This window comes from Cynocephalus volans, chromosome 15 (assembly GCF_027409185.1).
Source record: "Cynocephalus volans isolate mCynVol1 chromosome 15, mCynVol1.pri, whole genome shotgun sequence".
Taxonomy (NCBI): Eukaryota; Metazoa; Chordata; class Mammalia; order Dermoptera; family Cynocephalidae; genus Cynocephalus; species Cynocephalus volans.
In genome coordinates this window covers 54,053,707-54,072,815 of record NC_084474.1, presented here as the reverse complement: position 1 = coordinate 54,072,815, position 19,109 = coordinate 54,053,707, and the positions used below count along the sequence as shown (strand labels likewise).

Genomic DNA, 19,109 nt, shown 5'->3' with positions numbered 1-19,109 from the left:
ATAACCGGAACTACCCCCTTAGTTAAATACTCTAGATAGCATGGACACATTAGATAGCCAACTATAAAAGTTGGAAGCCAGGGCAAAACAAGGCTGCTGCTCACTCTCGAAGTCAGCCCACACTTTGCCTGTGAAGTGTGTTTTCCTTGCTCTTTCTATTAAACTTGCTTTCACTTTCTACTCTGATTCTGCCCTTGAATTCTTTCCTGCCACAGAGTCAAGAACCTGGTAGGCAACAGGTTTGAAAGGTCAGTGACTCAACCTCCCCAGACTCTCTCTTCTGGTAACAGTTATGACTCCTTGCAAGGGGTAGCTTGTAGCCAATGACCGACTAATACTGGGATAAAAAGTCCCAGTCCTCGTGTGTCTATTTGGTTCAACTCTGAAGGGCCATTCCAGCTTCCAAACTCCCATATAAACCTTAAATGGTGCCAATAGTAGTTGCAGAACTGGAGAAAATGACCTAACTTGGGCAGTTAAACCACAATACTATAGAATCGGTTAATGATTATGTGGAGTTTATCACTTTTCAGATTTGTGAGGTTTTTTTAATTTGAAAATAACAGTGAAGAAAACTTAAAATACTAAAGATACAGATCTTCACAGAATGTTTTGTGTCTGGGTTTTCTACCTAAATAGAATTTCCTGCAGGGGGGTGGAAATTTGGTTGAGATTGGAGTGGAATACCGTGGGGTCATGAGCAACAGACCAGATCCAGAGCCAGCCTGCCTGGGTTACAGTCCTAGCTCTGCCACTGTAAAATGAGGCCCTGAGTCTCTATCTCATAGGTTTGCTCTGAAGATTGAGTTCATTTAAAAGGACCAAAAGGGCTTTGTAGACACCAGACGCCACCCCAAGCCTCCTGCTGCCAGCCATGGTCAATCTCACCATGTTCTTTGACATTGCTGTCGACAGTGAGCCCTGGGGCCATGTTTCCTTTAAGCTGTTTGCAAAGTTCCAAAAACGGCAGAAAACTTTTGTGCTACTGATACCAGAGGAGAGGGTCTGTGGGGGTTAGAAAGCTGACCTCAACTCACCCTGTCCTCTACCAGATTCTTTACTCCACCACAGGAAAGACTTCAAGAGCAGAGTCGGAGTAGAAAGCAAAAACAGGTTAAATGTAAAGAATAAGAAACACACACTTCTCAGGCCCTTTGCAGGCAAAGGGCGGCTGGCTCCAGAGAGAATAAGCAAGTCTGCTAAATGCAGGTTTAATACAAAAAGAAATACACACCTCACAGGCAAAGTGCAGGCTGGCTCCAGAGAGAATAAGCAGCAGCTCCACCTTCTTCCTGTATTCTACCTTTATAGTTGGCTCATCTATACATATTCATGCTATCTAATGAATAGTCAGCTAAGGGGGTAATTCCCAGTTATGTAACAAGTTTTGTATGCTCAGTTGGTCTCTTTAGAGCACGCTTATTGGTCAAATTCCACCAAATACACTTAGGATATTCTACGTACTCTCAAGCACCTCCAGTGGGAGGTCATTTATAGGATAAACTCCTTCCTACTGAGCATGCTCAGCCACTGGAATTACATAAGTATGCTTCCTGCAGTCTCAATCTCCATGTGCTGGTGCCGAAAACAGGTGCAACAAGCAACAGTAGTGCAAGACTCAGAGGAGGGGCTTGAGTCTTAGGGGAGTGGTTTGAGACCCTGGGGAATGGCCTGAAACCTGAAACCCAGGGAAAGTGAGCACCTCCTATCTCACTCTGAGCACTGGAGAGGAAGATTTGGTTATAAAGGCTCCTGCTTTCGCAGTTATTCCAGGGTTTATGGGCCAGGGTGGTGACTTCACATGCCATAACGGCACTGGCAGCAAGTCCATCTATGGGGAGATATCTGATGATGAGAACTTCGTTCTGAAGTATACAAAGTCCTGGCATCTTATCCATGGCAAATGCTGGACCTATCCTAACAGTTCCCAGTTTTTCATCTGCACTGCCAAGACTGAGTGATTAGATGGCAAGCATGTGGTCTTTGGCAAGGTGAAAGAAGGCATGAATATTGTCAATGCCATGGAGCACTTTAGGTCCAGGAATGGCAAGATCAGCAAGAAGATCACCATTGTCAACTACGGACAACTCTTAATAATTTTGGCTTGTTTAATCCTAACCACCAGACCATTTCTTCTGTAGCTCACATGAGCAGCCCCCTTCACCCCATCTATTCACAATATCCTGTAATCTTTGTGCTCTTGCTACAGTTCATTGGGTTTCATATTTTCCTTATTCCTCTTGCTGGATTGCAGAGTTAGGTTTATGATTATGAAATAAAAACTAAGTAACAATAAAAAGGCTAAAAGGGTTAATAACCAAAGCCCTTAGAACAGTGATGTAAAGTGCTGCAATGGCTGTATGATTTAGCTAAAATCTGCACCCTCCTAGCTGGGCAATGGAACGGCCTCGCTGCTATTCCAATTATGGTAATGTTGGTCTTCTCATTAGTGCCACAGTACAGCACAGGGCTTTCAAAATAACTCAGGAAGTAGGAGGCTTCTTAACCTTTTAAAGAGGTCATCATCAGTTTTTTTATCACCCATCACCCATCCTGAGTCTAGTGCCCTAAGTTAAACAACATAAAAAGAAAATTGAAGTATCTAAAGATTTGAGTCATAGAGATAGGTGTTATACCTATCAAGAAATGCCTATTATTTGATCCCCTGAGAGGTTTGACGTTGGTAATCTTACCACACCTACTAACTCACTCCTATAATCTCTTAACTTGTGCTACTTTTCCTAAACAATCTCATCAAACACCCTGAACTTGATGATGTATAGAGACCTGAACCTCTCTCATTTTAGCTTGAGGTTACATACACAGTGTCAACCTTGAAAAAGTTTCTACCTTGAAAGAATAAAGGCGTAGGAACAAAGTGGTTTCAAAGCAAGGATTTTACTGAACCCTTCATTACCAGCAACCCCACTCCCCTTAAGAAATTTACAGGTACACTAAAGGCTGGAACCAATTTATCAGTGGTGTGACCCATTGTTACCTGGAAAACTCAATCCCCAATGCAACAGTACAGAGAGGTGGGGCCTAATAAGTGGTGATTAGGTCGTGAAGTTTTTGCCCTCATGAATGAATTAATGTCCTTATTGTGGGAGTGGGTGTTATCTTGAGAGTGAGCTTGTTATAAAAGTGGGTTCCACCCACCTCTTGCCCTTCAGCTTCCAGCATGGGATAATGCAGGAAGAAGGCTCTCAACAGATGTGCAGCCCTTGACTTCCCAGCCTCCAGAGTTGTAAGAAACAAAATTCTTTTCTTTACAAATTACCTGGTTTGTGGCCTTCTTTCTACCATTTGACAATAACTCACAAGCTACAACCCTTCCACCTCCACAAACTTTGGATCTTTTTCAAGGTCAAGTGTTACATTGATTGCAGTATTTGTGTACTTCTTAACTGTTTAACATGTGTAAAACTGTACTGCCATTTTAAATTGGTTCCTATCAGTTTTGTAATGTTGCATTGACAAGGTTTGAGTGTGTGCCTGAACTCCATTTTTTCTATTGTCTAATCTTGCATAGTGTAATTATTTTTAGGAAAGCACGTCAAGTTACAGCTCAAAATGGGAGGGAGCAATAGCATCATCCCACTTGGGAAAGTACTATTTTCCTCCTCCATGTGAACTCATCTTCAGCTCTGCACTATGGCCTTCTCTGACCTCCTTTACATCAGTTCAAAATACTCTAAATGAAGTTTTTATATGGGACAGTATGAAGGTAACATTACCTACACCCATTCTTAATTTTATAACGATATCTTTCTTTGGGGACCACTTAAGTTCTCCCTCTCCCATCAAGCTCTTTAAGTGCATTGTTTACATTCTTACCTCCAACTGAATCGTAGAATTAGGAAAAGAGGAAACCAAACTTTGAAAATGCTCTTACATTATTTTATTTCTGTTGAGAATTTAACAGTAAGGGATATTTTACGAGGTTAGGTTTCAGTCATAAAGTAATTAAAGCTGAGGAGCACTAAAACAGAGAAAATGCCTTGAATGTATTAAGACTGATTTGTTGCAACATAAAAGCAGCACAGTATGTGTTTCAAAGATACTACATGTTGAAACTTAAAAGCATCCCCACTCATTGTTTAAAAAACAATTTTAGGTGAATGCAGAAATTAAAATTCTATTCTCACATATTAGCATGTTAAAGGATTGATGGTTAGGTGTATGTATCATCAATCCACAAAAGGCATAAAACTTCATATACTATTCCTGTAACCTTATGCAGAACTCTACCTTTTGATATTCTGGATGCCAGAGGACCTTTGAAACTTCCCCCAAATTTAGTTCCAGGAGGCAGATGGAGAGTTTGAATGGTCTCATAAAATCTTAAAAAGCCCCTTAATCTGAGTTATGTTCATGCACGTGGTATATATTGAGTGGCACATTATTACTGGTGGATTGGAAATGCATACCTATTCTTGTTCCTTTTTGAACTAAATGGGAATTTGTAAGGGCAAAACGCCCAAGAAATCAAGAGATGAAAAATGGAAGGTGGAGAGTGGACAGATTAGTACATAATTTAGCAGCATCAGGAAATGGAATTCCAAGACCCGCAATGGGGGGGGGAGCAGGGTCTTGGAAAACCCCCCAGCAATTACTGACCTCTAGAGGTGGGGCAAAATAAGGATTAGCCGAAAGTCTGTTTCAAGCACTCAAATCCTCGATTCTTTTTCCTACACTGCACAGCTCGGCAAGGGCCCTCTCTCGTTTCGCATGACTGAGGTTTCATCCTCTAGAGAAGGTAAATGAGACTTTGGAATGGTAGACACATTTCTCTGGAATGGCAGGGGCGCCCTACTGCAGTGAAAGCAGCCCAACCCTCTTACCCTGCTGGGCATCTAGAACACTGGCAGATAGCCCATCACCCTTAAGGCAGGTGATATGAAGAGAACTGACCCAGAATCAGCAAAGACCTCAAAATAATGACGTAATAAGTTCCCCAACTAATCCGCCAGGACAGGTTATTTTTTCAGTTGAGGTTATGAAACATTTGAGGAATGGTCCTCATCATGAAAGATACAATTAAAAAGCAGAAGACAATCCAGTGCTGGGTGGGGGGGGGGGGTGGGCAGGGGATGGGAAGGGGTGTCCAGGTTAGAAGGGAAACTTCCAAAAAACATTCTCAGAGATAAGAGATATTGTTACAAATTATTTAGCTTGGATATTTAAAATTATATGTGAAAAACAGAAGGCTGGGAATACAGAGCTGAGAAAAAAATTCCCAGAAAGTACAGCAATTTGGAAAACACAAAATAGAAAATGGATGGGAGAAAATTAATGAAATCAAAAATTAAAATTTAGCCAAGTGTCCTCTCTCCTACCTATTGCTGCTAAAAAGTTGAGGAGTGACAAAGTTGTAGGCACAGGTGCACACCAGGTGGTCTGTCACCATTATTGGTTTAATTGGACTTTGGGACTAAGTTTAATCCAAATAACATCCTACAAGTTTATTCCAAGATATTCTGCACTGTTACGCAACCCTTTTTCTATTGCTGATGCACACTTTACCAGTTACAGAATTGCAAATACTTAACTTTTTAATTTCCCATAACTGATCCAGTGCTAATCCTCTCACTAGGCCATTAGCAAATGAAAAATCAACTACAAAGGGTTTTGACAGGCATAAGCAGTACTATGGTAGAACTAGGGTTTGAAAGACCATTTAACAATGGAATTGCTTTTGAAGCTGAAGTGAAATATACAGGTCAAGGGATTCAGGAGTAAGGATGGCTCTTCCCTGCTTCATTTAGTATGATATGCCATGACAACACAAATTGAGCATGTTGTGTAGATTAAGCCTTCTCCTAATTGACATATTAAAAAACCTTAGTTTGACTAGTCCCAGTTTCCATTGTATAAGCCACAAATTTCTCAACTGTGTAACACTGAAGTCAGAGTGCCCTTTTAGCCTGGGGTGGTTTCAGCGTTCCTCATATCTACACTTGCTGGGTGAAGACATGCACTGACTTAGAAAATAACATAGTATCCACTATCTGTATTAAGCAAAGGAAAAACAATTCCTCAGTATGTTTAAGAGTAGGAACTGCAACTTTCAGTCAGAAAACTTTTCAGGTTAGTTTTAATTTATCCATATAGATCATCACACATTATCACAACTTCTTTATATTTAAAACACACAACACTTTTTTTCTCCTGCCCCAAATTAGCAACAGGAGCTAGGAAAAAACCCAATCCAAATAATCCTTGACTCAGATTTGACTCCAGTCCCAGCTGGAGGAAAAGGTTCCAGAAATCATACATGTATCTTTTGCTACCAAAATACAGCCATTCTTAAAGCTGGTAGCTAATGCTTTAAGTAGGTAGAGATAAGTGTCAAGCAAATATGAGTTAAGACTAGATCGTTTCTTATTCCCAGGCCAGGTTTATCCCCATTACGACAGTCTGCATACTGACTGACTTGCGCCATACCTTTTTTTTTGCTTCAGGATGGAGAGAAATAATTCACAGGATTTATTCATAACTTGGATGCGGAAGACTAGTATTCTTTTGGTTTCTTATTTTAATTGATTCCTGCTAGGCAGCTTAAGTGTGTCTACAATTATTGTGCTTTTAGGTAATACTGAGATTTACACTTTTTAAAAATCAACTAATTTAAATAACAAGCAGCAAGCACAACCTTCCCCTAACCCCTACCCAAGGACAAAAGAGAATGGTTAAGAATATACTAAAGTCATCTTGACACAAAGCATTAACCACAGATGCCATTTGCATCCATATGCCAGGCACTGTAGCTAGGCACTTTTAAGACTATTAATCTCCTTTAATACCCAATAATGTCAAAATTAGGTTCTATTATCTCCATTCTGCTATAGACAAGGAAACCAAGGCCCAGAGCAACTTGTCCAAAAGAATATAGATTTGATGTTTATTGAATTCTTACCATGTGCCAGGAACTGTGCTAAGCACCTTACAACTGTTATATCCTTACAACCTTATGAAGTTGGTATTTCTAATACCACCATTTTCCATTTGGAAAAACTGAAGCACAGAAAGTTTAGGTGACTAGCCTATGTTCACACAGGAAAGTAAGTGGCAGAGGCAGTATTTGAATCAGTTGGACTGGAATCAAAATCTACACCTTCAACTAATACCCCCATACTACTGCATTGTCTAAATTACAAAGTGAATCATTAAATTTATTGTTCCTTCTGGAAAAATACTGAATAAGAAGGTTTCCTATCAAGTCAGCCAGTTAACAAAAGTGTTCAAAAAACAAAAAGAGATGATTTTCATTTCAGCAGAGTTCAGAAGACTTAAAACCAACACAAGTTAACAACTAAATATACTCTTAAAAACAAGGGAGAAAAAAGGGAATGAACAGAGTGAGGCTTTTCTAACACAATATTTGTATTGAATGGTATGTATCAGGGTCCACATTTACTTGGAATAACATGTAGCTTAATTTATATAGATCTATTTCATTTAGTCCAAGTTTAAAATTGTTAAGAGGCTGCTGAATTAATGTGTCTAGAAAAGGCGGCCCTAGAAATATCTTAGTACTCACATATATGCTGACCTTTATCAAAACCTTCATTGTACCATATAATTCCCAGCACCATTTTACCAGATTCAATTTACCCTGTAATAAATACGATTCTGAAAGAATGCTTGCAAGTTAATATGTGCAAAGCTAATATGTAATATTTAACCCCTATTTCACGACAGAAGCCATAAAAGTAAAACATGAGGAGGAATAAAAACATTTTATCTGTGTATTCAGAATCACACACAAGTTACCTTTACAGTTCAAGTTACTATATAGAAATCACTTGGGTTTTATATTTTCAGTTAAATTTTGAATTGAGAATACAGTATTGTAAAAAAATTGCTTTTACATTACTTCAGTACTTTTTTAGCATACCAAATTGAAATACATAGGTTCAAACTTCAGATTTATGGCAAACAGTCTTAAAATACAATACAGACATTTCTTAAAGTTACCATTATCATTCACATTTGCAACTGTGAGCTGTATGACACAGAACAGCTCCTCTATGGATATGGCAAAATTGATATGCCATGGAACTCAAGCCTGTACAGTCAAGCGAAGGACTCAAAGTTGTATGTACCATCTTTAAAAAGGTTTGGCATTTCTGGACAACATCGTACAACATATAAAGAAGGTAAGGAACAATTCCTCCTCCTTGTTATGATTTTTAAAAAGAAATTGCATGGTAGTTTGGAATTTTGCATAAAACCCCATATTATACCTTGAAAAAGTCCAAGGGCAATTAGATGACAATGGACTGGGGTCTTGTTTATTAATAGAACCCATGAAATTCAAATGGGCATTAATCAAATCAAAAAATATTAAGCACCTACTACTGGTTTAAGAGATTAAAATTAGAGATTCATGATCAATTTCTTTCCACCTTGAAATCAAGGTGTAAAAACCAGCTATTAAGTGCATTCCAAACTTCTATGTAGTACAGGTAGAATTTTCTGTCCATTGGCACCAAAGTAAAGTCACATTTCCTCTTGGGAGACAGAAATTCCACATCTGAACACAGAGTAAGTTAGGAAAAAATGACCCCTGTTGTTTACTATTATTGTGATTCTGAGATCAATGATTATACTAGCAGTGAACAAAGCAAATTCCTGGCAACAACTGTCAGGCTAATGACATGAACTCCCTTCCCTAACACCATAAAATTTTAGTATGAAAAGCATTAAATGTAATTACTAAGATGAACAAGTGGGAAATAACAAGAAACTAAGGGAATAGTTCAAACTAACAACAAAAAAATCCTGAACTTGAAATCACTGCAATTGAGAAACTGAAGAAAAATGTGCTTCACCCCAACCCCTCCCCCAACTCTGAATTTAAATATTCCGTGCAAAAGAGCATCAAGGTTTCTGGATATAGATGTAGCCCTTCTTTAGGTTTTAGTGCTCTGCAGTTTTCTGCAATTTTACTGCCCTCCCCCCAAGTTTACTCAAAGTATTTAACAGAATCTTCTATTTCAGCCAAAAGACTTGTGATTCAAAGATTTACTAAGGTACTCTATGCATTCTATCTATACAGAAACACCTATTAATTATTACAATTGGTTTATGCAGGATTAACATTTTTGGTGTTAAAAATCATGCTTACTGGACATCAACTCTCCATAATGAATCTGAACTTCACAATGACTTACCAAACACTTTACTTAAATTACTTATTAAATAATTGAAAAATGTACTGAGCCAAACTAAACTTAAATGGGCTGGCTACAAAAGAAAAAACAACCTTCAAAAACAGTTCATATACACATCTATTTCAAAACTACCTTTGCTAGTTAGCCCCTTTCCCAAAGTTTTAGCCTGAAAAAAAAAAAAAAACAGTAAAATCTACACAAAATTTTATTGCAATCATACAAGGGTTACATTAGGTCAAATACAACAAATACTATGATGCAATTTTACATTTATTAAACTACAGTTCAAAGCACAAATTTACACATTCTAAATACACTAAACGTATCTAATGAAGTCACACTAGTCTTCCACTGACATTTGATATATCTGGGTGAAAGACATTAACTTTACAAGACTTTTAAACACGAATCCTTAGTATAAAAACTGTGTACTTGTATGTAAACGGTTTAATGGGGAACCCAATTAATGGGCTTCCATCTCCACTAAGTCATCCATTTTGTTGCATATTTTATTTTAAACGCTTAAGGGTAGGACAAACTCTTAAGTTTAAATCTGTATACATTATCTAAATCTGCCATTACCCCCAATGAATTATAGATGAAAGCTGATTTTGTCTGGTCCCAAATAGCTATTACTAATAGTTTTTATTTCCAAAAGAATTAACAGAATAAGATTGCTTGAATTTTTTTCTTCACACTGGAATGTAGACCAGACAAGTTTAACCTGCAACTTCAGATCTAAAGAAGCGTTAATGCCTGTTTAAGCTTCAGTGGAAAAGCTGTCTTCTTGGCTCAGCTGAATGCAAGAAGGCACAAAAAAGAAGTTCTTCATCATTGTGTCGGAAGTAATTCCAGCATCTTGCATCTCATACCTACATAAAAAGAAAAAATAAGCATAACTCTGAATTTAAGCCCAAAGACCACACACACAATGACATAACAAATAGACAACAAAACAGGATTAAAACTTAGTCTTCCAATAACCCTTAAAGGATTATCATTTTTCGATTAGTTGGAAGTTACATATGTGTTATAGAATTCAAGTTATAAGCAAATCTGAAATATACCCTGAAGTATCACATCTGCTTTAAAATAAAATCACCTTACCAATCACTGAATGACATCATGTAATAAATAGCTGGCCTCTGAAAATCATTAAAAGCAGATGGTTCATGGAAAGAATCTGCTCCCATGTTATCAAAGATAAGCCAATCTCCCACATTCAGCTCAGGAAGAAGACAGCTTTCCACAATCTGATCAAGCTCATCACAGGATGGACCCCAAAGGCTGCTTGTAAACAGAGGCTCATCTTCCTTGTATTTCTGTAGAGAAGGAAAATTTTTTTAAAAATTAAGTTTTTACTCATGCAGGTAATGAATTTGTGGGTGAATAAGAAACATTTTTCACTATCTCAGATCTAATGTGCCCATGGAAGAAAGGCCTGGGAGAGCCAGGGGCAGGGGTGCACCTTCTTAAGTTCCAGTGATACCATTAACTCCATGTCAAGGCCGCAGACTAAAGGAACTCAGAAAAACGCAAATACTCAAAAAAGGGCATTTTCCCCCATCCTAAAATATTTCTTTTAAAAATATGGAATGCATCTTTAAGAAACAACAGTTCAGTTTATAAACTGCCAAACAGGTTTTGAAATTATTTATAATAAAACTTGCCTTGTGAACCTCTGGAATGGTATTTAAGTCCTCAGACAGTTTACTTGCAAAAGAACCATAAACACCATCATTCATGTAATACATGAAGGCTGGTTCATCACTTCCGGTTTTTTCTACTAAAATAAAACAGAAAAAGGGAAGATGAATTTATAGTAAAATGTCTAATATAGTTAGAATAAAAGGCATATCAAATAGACTGAGTTATATCTATAAAACTAATTATTGTCAATCTCACATTTCTCAAAACATTTGAATTAACTAAAAAAGACTGATATACGAGTATACTGTATAAACATATCTTAAAACCATTAACCTAAGAAAATTGAACACATATCCCACAAAGGAAGTTAACCAGTGAGCACATAGAAAAAATACTTAAAGAGTCCATCATCAGTAGTCACGTAAATGCAAATTAAAATTATGAGACACACCACCACACACCTACTGAGTAGATTAAACTTAAGGACTGACAATACCAAAAATCAGTGATGGTGATAGGGAACAACCAGAACTTGCATGTACATACTGCAATGGGAAGGAAAATAGTAACAACCACTTTGAAATCTTTGAAAACACCCATTCTATGACCCAGTAATTATTAGTCAGCACAATCAATACTCATTTTTTGGTTTTTAAAATAATGCTCTCCACAATATTAACCATGGCTCCTTGGAAAAACAACTGATTATAGAACTGAGGCACGGAGGGCTGGCCTGTGGCTCACTCGGGAGAGTGTGGTGCTGACAACACCAAGGCCATGGGTTTGGATCCCATATAGGGATGGCCGGTTAGCTCACTGGGTGAGTGTGGTGCTGACAACACCAAATCAAGGGTTAAGATCCCCTTACCGGTCATCTTTAAAAAAAAAAAAGAACTGAGGCACGGAAAGATAAAATGAGCCTGGAATATCTTGAAGTATCGGAAATTAAAAAAGGGCTCAGAGAATGATGGGGGGTATGTTGAAGGACCCAAATTTGGGACAATAACATAATGAATTTAATTGATTATATAATCTACTGAATAAGTATCCACAAGTCTAATCTAATATAAATAAACAAACAGGAGGGAAGAAAAAGCTATTCTTTTGAGTAAAGGCCACTAAGGTAGACTAAATAATGGAGTTAGAATTCATCAATATATGTTAAAACTAATGAAGTGAAAAGTCTGATAAGAAAAACAGGTTACTTACACAATCTCAAATTACTTTGCCACTTCACAATGGTGAAACCTGCCAGACACCACCTTAACTAAGTGATCAAAACTAGCATCAAAAAACAAAAACAAGGGCCAGGCCCGTGGCTCACTTGGGAGAGTGTGGTGCTGATAACACCAAGGCCATGGTTCAGATCCCATATAGGGATGGCTGGTTAGCTCACTTGGGAGAGCGTGGTACTGACACCACCAAGTCAAGGGTTAAGATCCCCTTACCGGTTATCTTTTAAAAAAACAAGAACAAAAACAAAAACAGAAAATCTAGCATCATCAATATTAGAACAGACCAATATCATGTATTTCCTAATATGATGCACTGAAAACAGAGTATCTGCTGGATTTCCTGTCAAAATGCATAGCCGGAATCTAATCATGAAGAAGTATCAGACAAACTGAAAGAGGAACACCTACCTACAAAACTTCTACTCTTCAAAAATGTCAATGTAAAAAAATACAAAGCAATAATAAGCTGAGAAACTTTTTCCAGATTAAAGAAGAAATTACAAATGTAATAATGTGGTTCTAGATTGACTTCTAAACAAGGAAAAACAAAAAGCTGTAAAGGACAATATTGGGAAAACTGACAATCTTTCTGTGGACTGTGGATTAGTCCACAGTGAAAAAAATAAGTCTCATTAATGGAAAACAATATTTCCTACTGCAGTGATACTGGTCAATAAGACAAACTAGTGCCTTTTTGTTGGCTTGACTTGACATGGATTAAAAGGACTCTTTGTTGTCCCTTGTTATGTAAGAAAATATGAGGCAGATTCTCCCTGTGACTCATCTGAGGTAAGAGGAACATAACAGAGACCACAATAAAACAGTGGTTCTGAACAAGGGATGAGGATATACTGTCTAGCAGAAGTTTATCTAAAACATGCACCTCCAAACATCAGTACCAGAAGAGCTGGATTCAGGAAGTCTTATGGAATGGGACCTTAGCTACGGCATTTTGAAGAACTCCCCAGCTGTCTACGGCACACACAACTTTATGACTAAGTATTCATCTCCAGACTAACTGAACTGTCTAACAAAAACAAAACTATAAGCTTTATAACTTACCTCCAGAGGAAAATTTTTCATTTTCAACAACTTTCTTTGCAATGATATTAACTGCAAGTGTAAATGCAGAAGACACATAGTAGCTTCCAGGTTCTGAAATTATCTTAATGCCAGATCCTTCAGGAAAATAGATATCCAATAGAGGGCTGATAACATGATTAACCTATAAATTTAAAATCGTAGATTATGTTTTCAATCTTGGATTAGAGAATTCACAATAGAACAGATTGGTAACTATTAATTAAATTTTCTAGGAAAATTAAGCAGTTCCAATTATAGACAGTGAAGCTTAGCTATTTGGCAGTTATCTTCAAGCAATTAATTAAGCAGGCCTTCAAATCAAAGTTTATTTTGTAACTACCAGAATGTCATTAATTAATTAATTAATTTATTTTTTTTTTTCTCATCACTTTTTTTTTTTGTCTTTTTTGTGACCGGCACTCAGCCAGTGAGTGTACCAGCCATTCCTATATAGGATCCGAACCCGCGGCGGGAGCGTCACTGCCCGCTCCCAGCACGGCACTTTCCCGAGTGCGCCACGGGCTCGGCCCAGAATGTCATTAATTTAAAAAAATACAAATACCTACCAGTATTTTTTTTTTTTTAGTCTTTTTTTATACTTGACACTAGCAAAATTTAAAGTCATAGTTTCTAGATATTACAGAATGAGGAAAGGAGAGTAGAGCAGAAAGGTGAGAAGGAGAAATGATGTGCACTTAGATAAAACAGCCTAAGTTGTCTAAGTTATGAATCTACTTGTGCCATCAAGTACAGAAACACATCTGAAATAGAAAATCTTCTGTGGTAATTTTACCGGGTTTTAAAGAATTTTATCAAACTTTTCATAGTTAGCTGGTATTCTCACTGACTTCATTTTTCTTTGAATAGTTTTAAATATGTTACAGGCTTTAGCTTCTGCCATTGTAAAAATCCTGGTCTACACATCTACCATTTAGGTAGCAAAGAAAGCGATTACTCTAACATGCGTACCCACTGAAAAAAGTTTACCTCTTCCAACTGAAATTCAGTTCCTGTGAAGCCTCCACCAATGTCTAATATGTTCATTTTAAAGCCGAATTCTCCCTAGAGATGAAAAAAATATTTCAAATGCTTTTCCAAATTGTAATGTATATGAGGACATTTTGAAAACACCGTCAGGGACGTATCTATTTTTACCTTTGGTACAAGTTCTTTGGGCTTTACTAACAAACAGATTAACTCAATGTTATGTATATTGTTTCCCTGATCTCATCTATACTCTCTTCTAGAAACATGAAAGTAAATTACTATTTCACTCCTTTACCCACTTAAGAAGTGTGACTGTATAGTCTTACGTACTAAAAAATAAGGTGTGTGTCATATTAGGTGGAATAAGAGTAATTTACACTGGTAGAAAACAATATTGAATCTTAGTCTTAAGTAACAGCCTGACTTAAAGTATCAAAATAAGGAAAGAACTTACAGCCATGTCAAACACACATCGAGCATCGGATAGAGCATGTACATATACTTGAGATTCTTTGCAAGCACTCGAAACATGAAATCTGAAAGAAACAGAGTAATAAATTTAAAGCAGCAGCAAGTTTTAGAGGCATTTCCTACAATTCCTTTCAAATATCATTCACCATACCAACACCATAAGTATTTCCATTAAGTTCACCAAATATCAGATTTGGTACACACACACACCCCACCAAGTAGTAGAAATACTAGCTTTGAATTATAGAAGTTAGCAGCTTTTCAGCAAAAGCAATGTTTGAGTAATACTGTTAATTCTATAAAGAAACATTTTAAACAGCAGGTCAGTCATCAGTCATGCCCCATGGTAATAAAATAGGGCATGCGTTCATATATATATATATATATAAAAATATTGGTCAATAAGACAAACTAGTGCCTTTTTGTTGCATATATACATGGTGAAGTAACAAGCACCATCAATCCAACTGATTACAAAATCTTTAATTTGAACATTCAATTTTATCTGACAAATACAAAAATATGTCTACTGTGAAATACAAATGAAAATTAATTCTGCCAAATAAGTCATACTTGTTAGTATATTTATTAGTGACACAAAGCTTCAGAATAGAATACTTAAATTTAACTGAAACATAGTTCTGTATCCTGATTGTGGCAGTGGACACACAAATATTAAAATTCATAAAACTGTATATCCAAAAAGTCAATTTTCTTGTATGTTAACTTGAAAAACAAAATTTAGTTGAAATGTGAACAAAACTCTCAAATATGTCAATATTGTCATCTAAGGTAGAATTAAAATTTTATCTAGACTAACATGGAATGTTATCTATTGTGTAGGATACAGCAAGATCCAATTTTTCATTAAAGAGACTACCACTTATGTTTATGTACAAAGTGATATAAAAAGATACAAGAAACTATTAACAATGGTGACTCCATAAATCTTTATGAACGTTTTAAAAAGGAAGACCTTTACTACAGTGAGACTAGCAATAAAAGTGGCAACCCAGAAAATCTGGAGCTCAGTATGTTACTGTGTCCTTAATTAGTTCTGAGACTATGATCAAATCATTAAACCTCTTTGGGTCTCCATTTCCTCACATATAAAAACCAAGAGGGTAAAAAAAAAGGGTCTGATTTATTGAAGTACATAAGAGATTAAGAAGAGTCTTTGGATGGTAAACAAAAAAATGAAATGACACCTGCAACTTAGAATTTGAATGTCATTTTAATATTCGTTAAAATTCTAGCAAATCCTCTCCATTCAATTTAAAAGGAAGTGATTTAAACCACTCTTCACTAACCTATTTATTATTTACTATTTTGTCTCTTTATTGGGGGGACAGTATAGTTGTAAAACAGTATAAAAAAGGTAAAAGCATATTTAGTTGCTTTTCCTAAATTAAGATGACACAACATGCATATTAAGAAAACTGAAAGAAGTTGAATCTTAGATTTGATGCAAATGAAATCTTAAATCAATAAGCAGAAAGACAGATTACCACTACAAAATAAAGTTTAAAACAAATACTTACTTAACCCCAATTATTTGGACATCAAGTTCCTTGGCACATTCCAAGAGATGCCTACAGTTCTTCATTGTAGTGCCAAACTTCATATTACCCTCTTCACCTCCAATATTATCTTCTGTTGCAATATGTAGTAAGACCCTAAGAGAAGGGGAAGATGATTGGGGCAGAGTTGGTTTACATCATCATCAGCACATGTGAAGCCTGAAGATTGTAGGAAGTGTGTTGATTATGTTGCCAGTGCTCCCAAATCCAGCGATGGATGAATCAAGTGAACCTAGTGAAAAACAATCCTGTATAGAGAAAAAACTAGCAATTAGGGCCTAAAGCATGAAGCTTACAAGGATGGGATTTTGGAAAATGCAGCAAGTTAAGACTGTTGCAGCAGCAAGAGTCGGTTGGGCTCTGTAATGAAAGACGACATTACTTTCAAATCAAGTCTATCAGTCCAAAAATCCACCTAGAAAGACTACATTGAATAGCAATGCCATCGTTGTCTTTCAATAGAAATGTCAGGGCTTCAAATGTATTCAAATTTCCTAGATTGTTCTAGTTTCTAACTGGAAAAAAATGGGAAGCTTTATTTTATGTGTCTAAACAGCAGCCTTTAAGTCTACTGATTCAAATCCATTTGGTGTTTCCTTCCAAACAAACCATGACAACCAAGACAAAATGATCAAGACTTATTAAATTTCTCTATTATCAGGAGTTAAGTAATACAATCTGCAAATATACAAATACTGTTTGTAAAACTTTTCCCCAGGGAAGTCCTGATGCTCAGAGAGCAAGGCTGATATGGATCCTTCAGTTCACAATCTAACGCAGTAAAACACTCCAAATCAAAGCTTGCATAGATCAGGAAGATTTTTTAGAAAAACAATTGTTTCCCAACAATTTTCCCAAAAAGGCCTTAAACAAACAAAGGTTTTCGGGGTAATCAATACTGTCAGAATACCTTAACATCAGGCTAAAGTCATTAAGAAAATTATAGATATACAAAAAAAAATGGAACATGTAACTCATTAAAAGCCAATAATTTCATAATATCACAATTTACTTTTAGTATATTCTAAAGTCCTCCTCTTGACACACCAATTCCAGACAACATGAATTTTGCCTCAAAACTTTTTGCTTTTACAAAGTAAACTTCTTAATTAAAAACAAACGTATCTCAGATGCATGCAGGTGCAAGTAAAAAAAAAAAAATTAAACTTTATGATCAAAGAAAAGCTGAGGCTTAAAAAAGAAACCCCCTCAAATCTACTGACTAGGCTCCTCAGACACTGTCGCTAAGGACACCATTCAAGAACTATGGCCAAGGGTAGATTAAAACCCTTTGCTAAACAGAAAGAAGCTGAGCTAAATATACCCTGTCCTCAACATATCAAATAGCTAATAAGAGGGTTAATATAATTATGAAAACATAGCTATGGCCCTATTTGATTAGAACACCATATTTTCTTTCTCAAGTTAAAAGATTACTAGATCATATCTCAAACTGCCTATATTTCATCCCAATTACACACGAAGGATATGAACTAGGCAGCCAATAAAATGCTATTAGCATTTTCCATACAGGAACTTTAAATGAGGTTAAGTTAGAATTACAATACACATCACTACTCTATATCATAAATGCCCCTTCTTCCTAGACTAAAGACAAAACCAACACTCTGAGGACTAAGATAATATTTAAGTACTTGGTTTTATACTTACTTGGCATTTGGGTGACTACGTGCAATCTTCTTCAATTCAATTTCATTGTCGCATGTCATGATATTAACTCCAACTTTTGCTGCATACTTTATCTGAGACACTTGCTTGCAAGGACTTATGTAAATAATGTTTTCTGGAGATACACCCAATTCCTGCACTAAAGCCATTTCATTCTGTGAAAACAGATTTTAAACAGTGTCAGCTAAAAGGCAAAATTTCTATTACTTTTCATTTGGTTACTATCTTATACTTATTTTTTGGTTAAACCAAAATTATATGAGGTTAAATTAAGATAATGTAATGTCACAGTTCATTTTCTGGTAATGCTTCCTATACTATGTTAAAGATCTCTAAGAAGTACCACCGGAGAAATCTCATAGTTTAGAAATATTTGCTGTAGTCAGAAATTGCTTGGTCTAGAGCTACCTCTAAGCCCTAGAATGAGGAACAAATAAAAGGTTTTGATTAATAACGATAAAGAAAGCTTTTCGAATGCTCACCACACTGAAACCTCCATTTCATTGCTACACTTGCAAAGTTTAACAATTATTTAAAAACTCCATCCAAAAGTCAGACACTCTTGCATTTGTTCTCCTACTGCTGTGGTTAACTACAAGTTAAGGTGAATTTTAAAATGATGCAGTTTAGTGAAAAAATACTTACTTTACTGGAACAAGCAAATCCAGTTCCAAGAGCTGCCAAAATCTCAAGTACAGCTGGAGTAGAGTTGCACTTCACTGTGTAGAATGGCTTTATCTGAGCCACTATATTCTGCCACTGACTGTGTTTCTTTACAATCTTTCCAAGATCTCCCACAAAAAAGGCATTTTTCCCTGTCTGTTATAGTTATGGTGGGGGGGAAAAACATGATCAATCAAGAACAAATGAAAAATAAGAGTAACATAACTAGAAAAGATCTCCCTTTTTCCTCTACAAATGAGCCAAGACTTACATTTACATATACTAGTACATTTAAAGCTTGTTAAGAGTAATCAAACTAGATCTAGTCAACATTAAAGGAGAATCTAAATATATTTTCTTTTCAAACTTGACCTATTTTGCCAGTTCAGGATATATAAACAAAACTGTGTCCCTATTAAAATTGTACCTTAAGACAAGATGGGAAAATAAGGGAGCAACTTCACTGGGAAACCATTTGTTAAGAAAGCAAGTTGTTAGTTTGTGTGCAGAGAAAATGACAAAACTAGATGAAGTACAGAGGTATACCAAATGTCAGATAAACCTGAATAAGG

At 36.3% G+C, this 19,109-nt stretch overlaps 1 protein-coding gene and 1 pseudogene across 2 annotated transcripts in view; one reads left to right on the top strand and one right to left on the bottom strand.

Annotated features, from left to right (window-relative positions):
* The first annotated feature begins 868 nt into the window (after window positions 1-868).
* On the top strand, window positions 869-2,141 carry LOC134363683 (peptidyl-prolyl cis-trans isomerase A-like; annotated as a pseudogene).
* Window positions 2,142-7,723: 5,582 nt separating this feature from the next.
* The window catches only part of AZIN1 (antizyme inhibitor 1), a 31,198-nt gene continuing 19,812 nt past the window's right edge, over window positions 7,724-19,109 (bottom strand). For both annotated transcript variants that reach the window (XM_063079310.1, XM_063079309.1), the window contains 9 exons: window positions 18,520-18,693; window positions 17,857-18,029; window positions 16,147-16,281; window positions 14,589-14,670; window positions 14,135-14,209; window positions 13,127-13,289; window positions 10,850-10,965; window positions 10,287-10,501; window positions 7,724-10,051 (listed from right to left, as the gene is read on the bottom strand). In XM_063079310.1, the coding sequence (XP_062935380.1) occupies window positions 9,940-10,051; window positions 10,287-10,501; window positions 10,850-10,965; window positions 13,127-13,289; window positions 14,135-14,209; window positions 14,589-14,670; window positions 16,147-16,281; window positions 17,857-18,029; window positions 18,520-18,693 (1,245 nt within the window). In that variant the 3' untranslated portion in view covers window positions 7,724-9,939. The remainder of the gene's footprint in view (window positions 10,052-10,286; window positions 10,502-10,849; window positions 10,966-13,126; window positions 13,290-14,134; window positions 14,210-14,588; window positions 14,671-16,146; window positions 16,282-17,856; window positions 18,030-18,519; window positions 18,694-19,109) is intronic.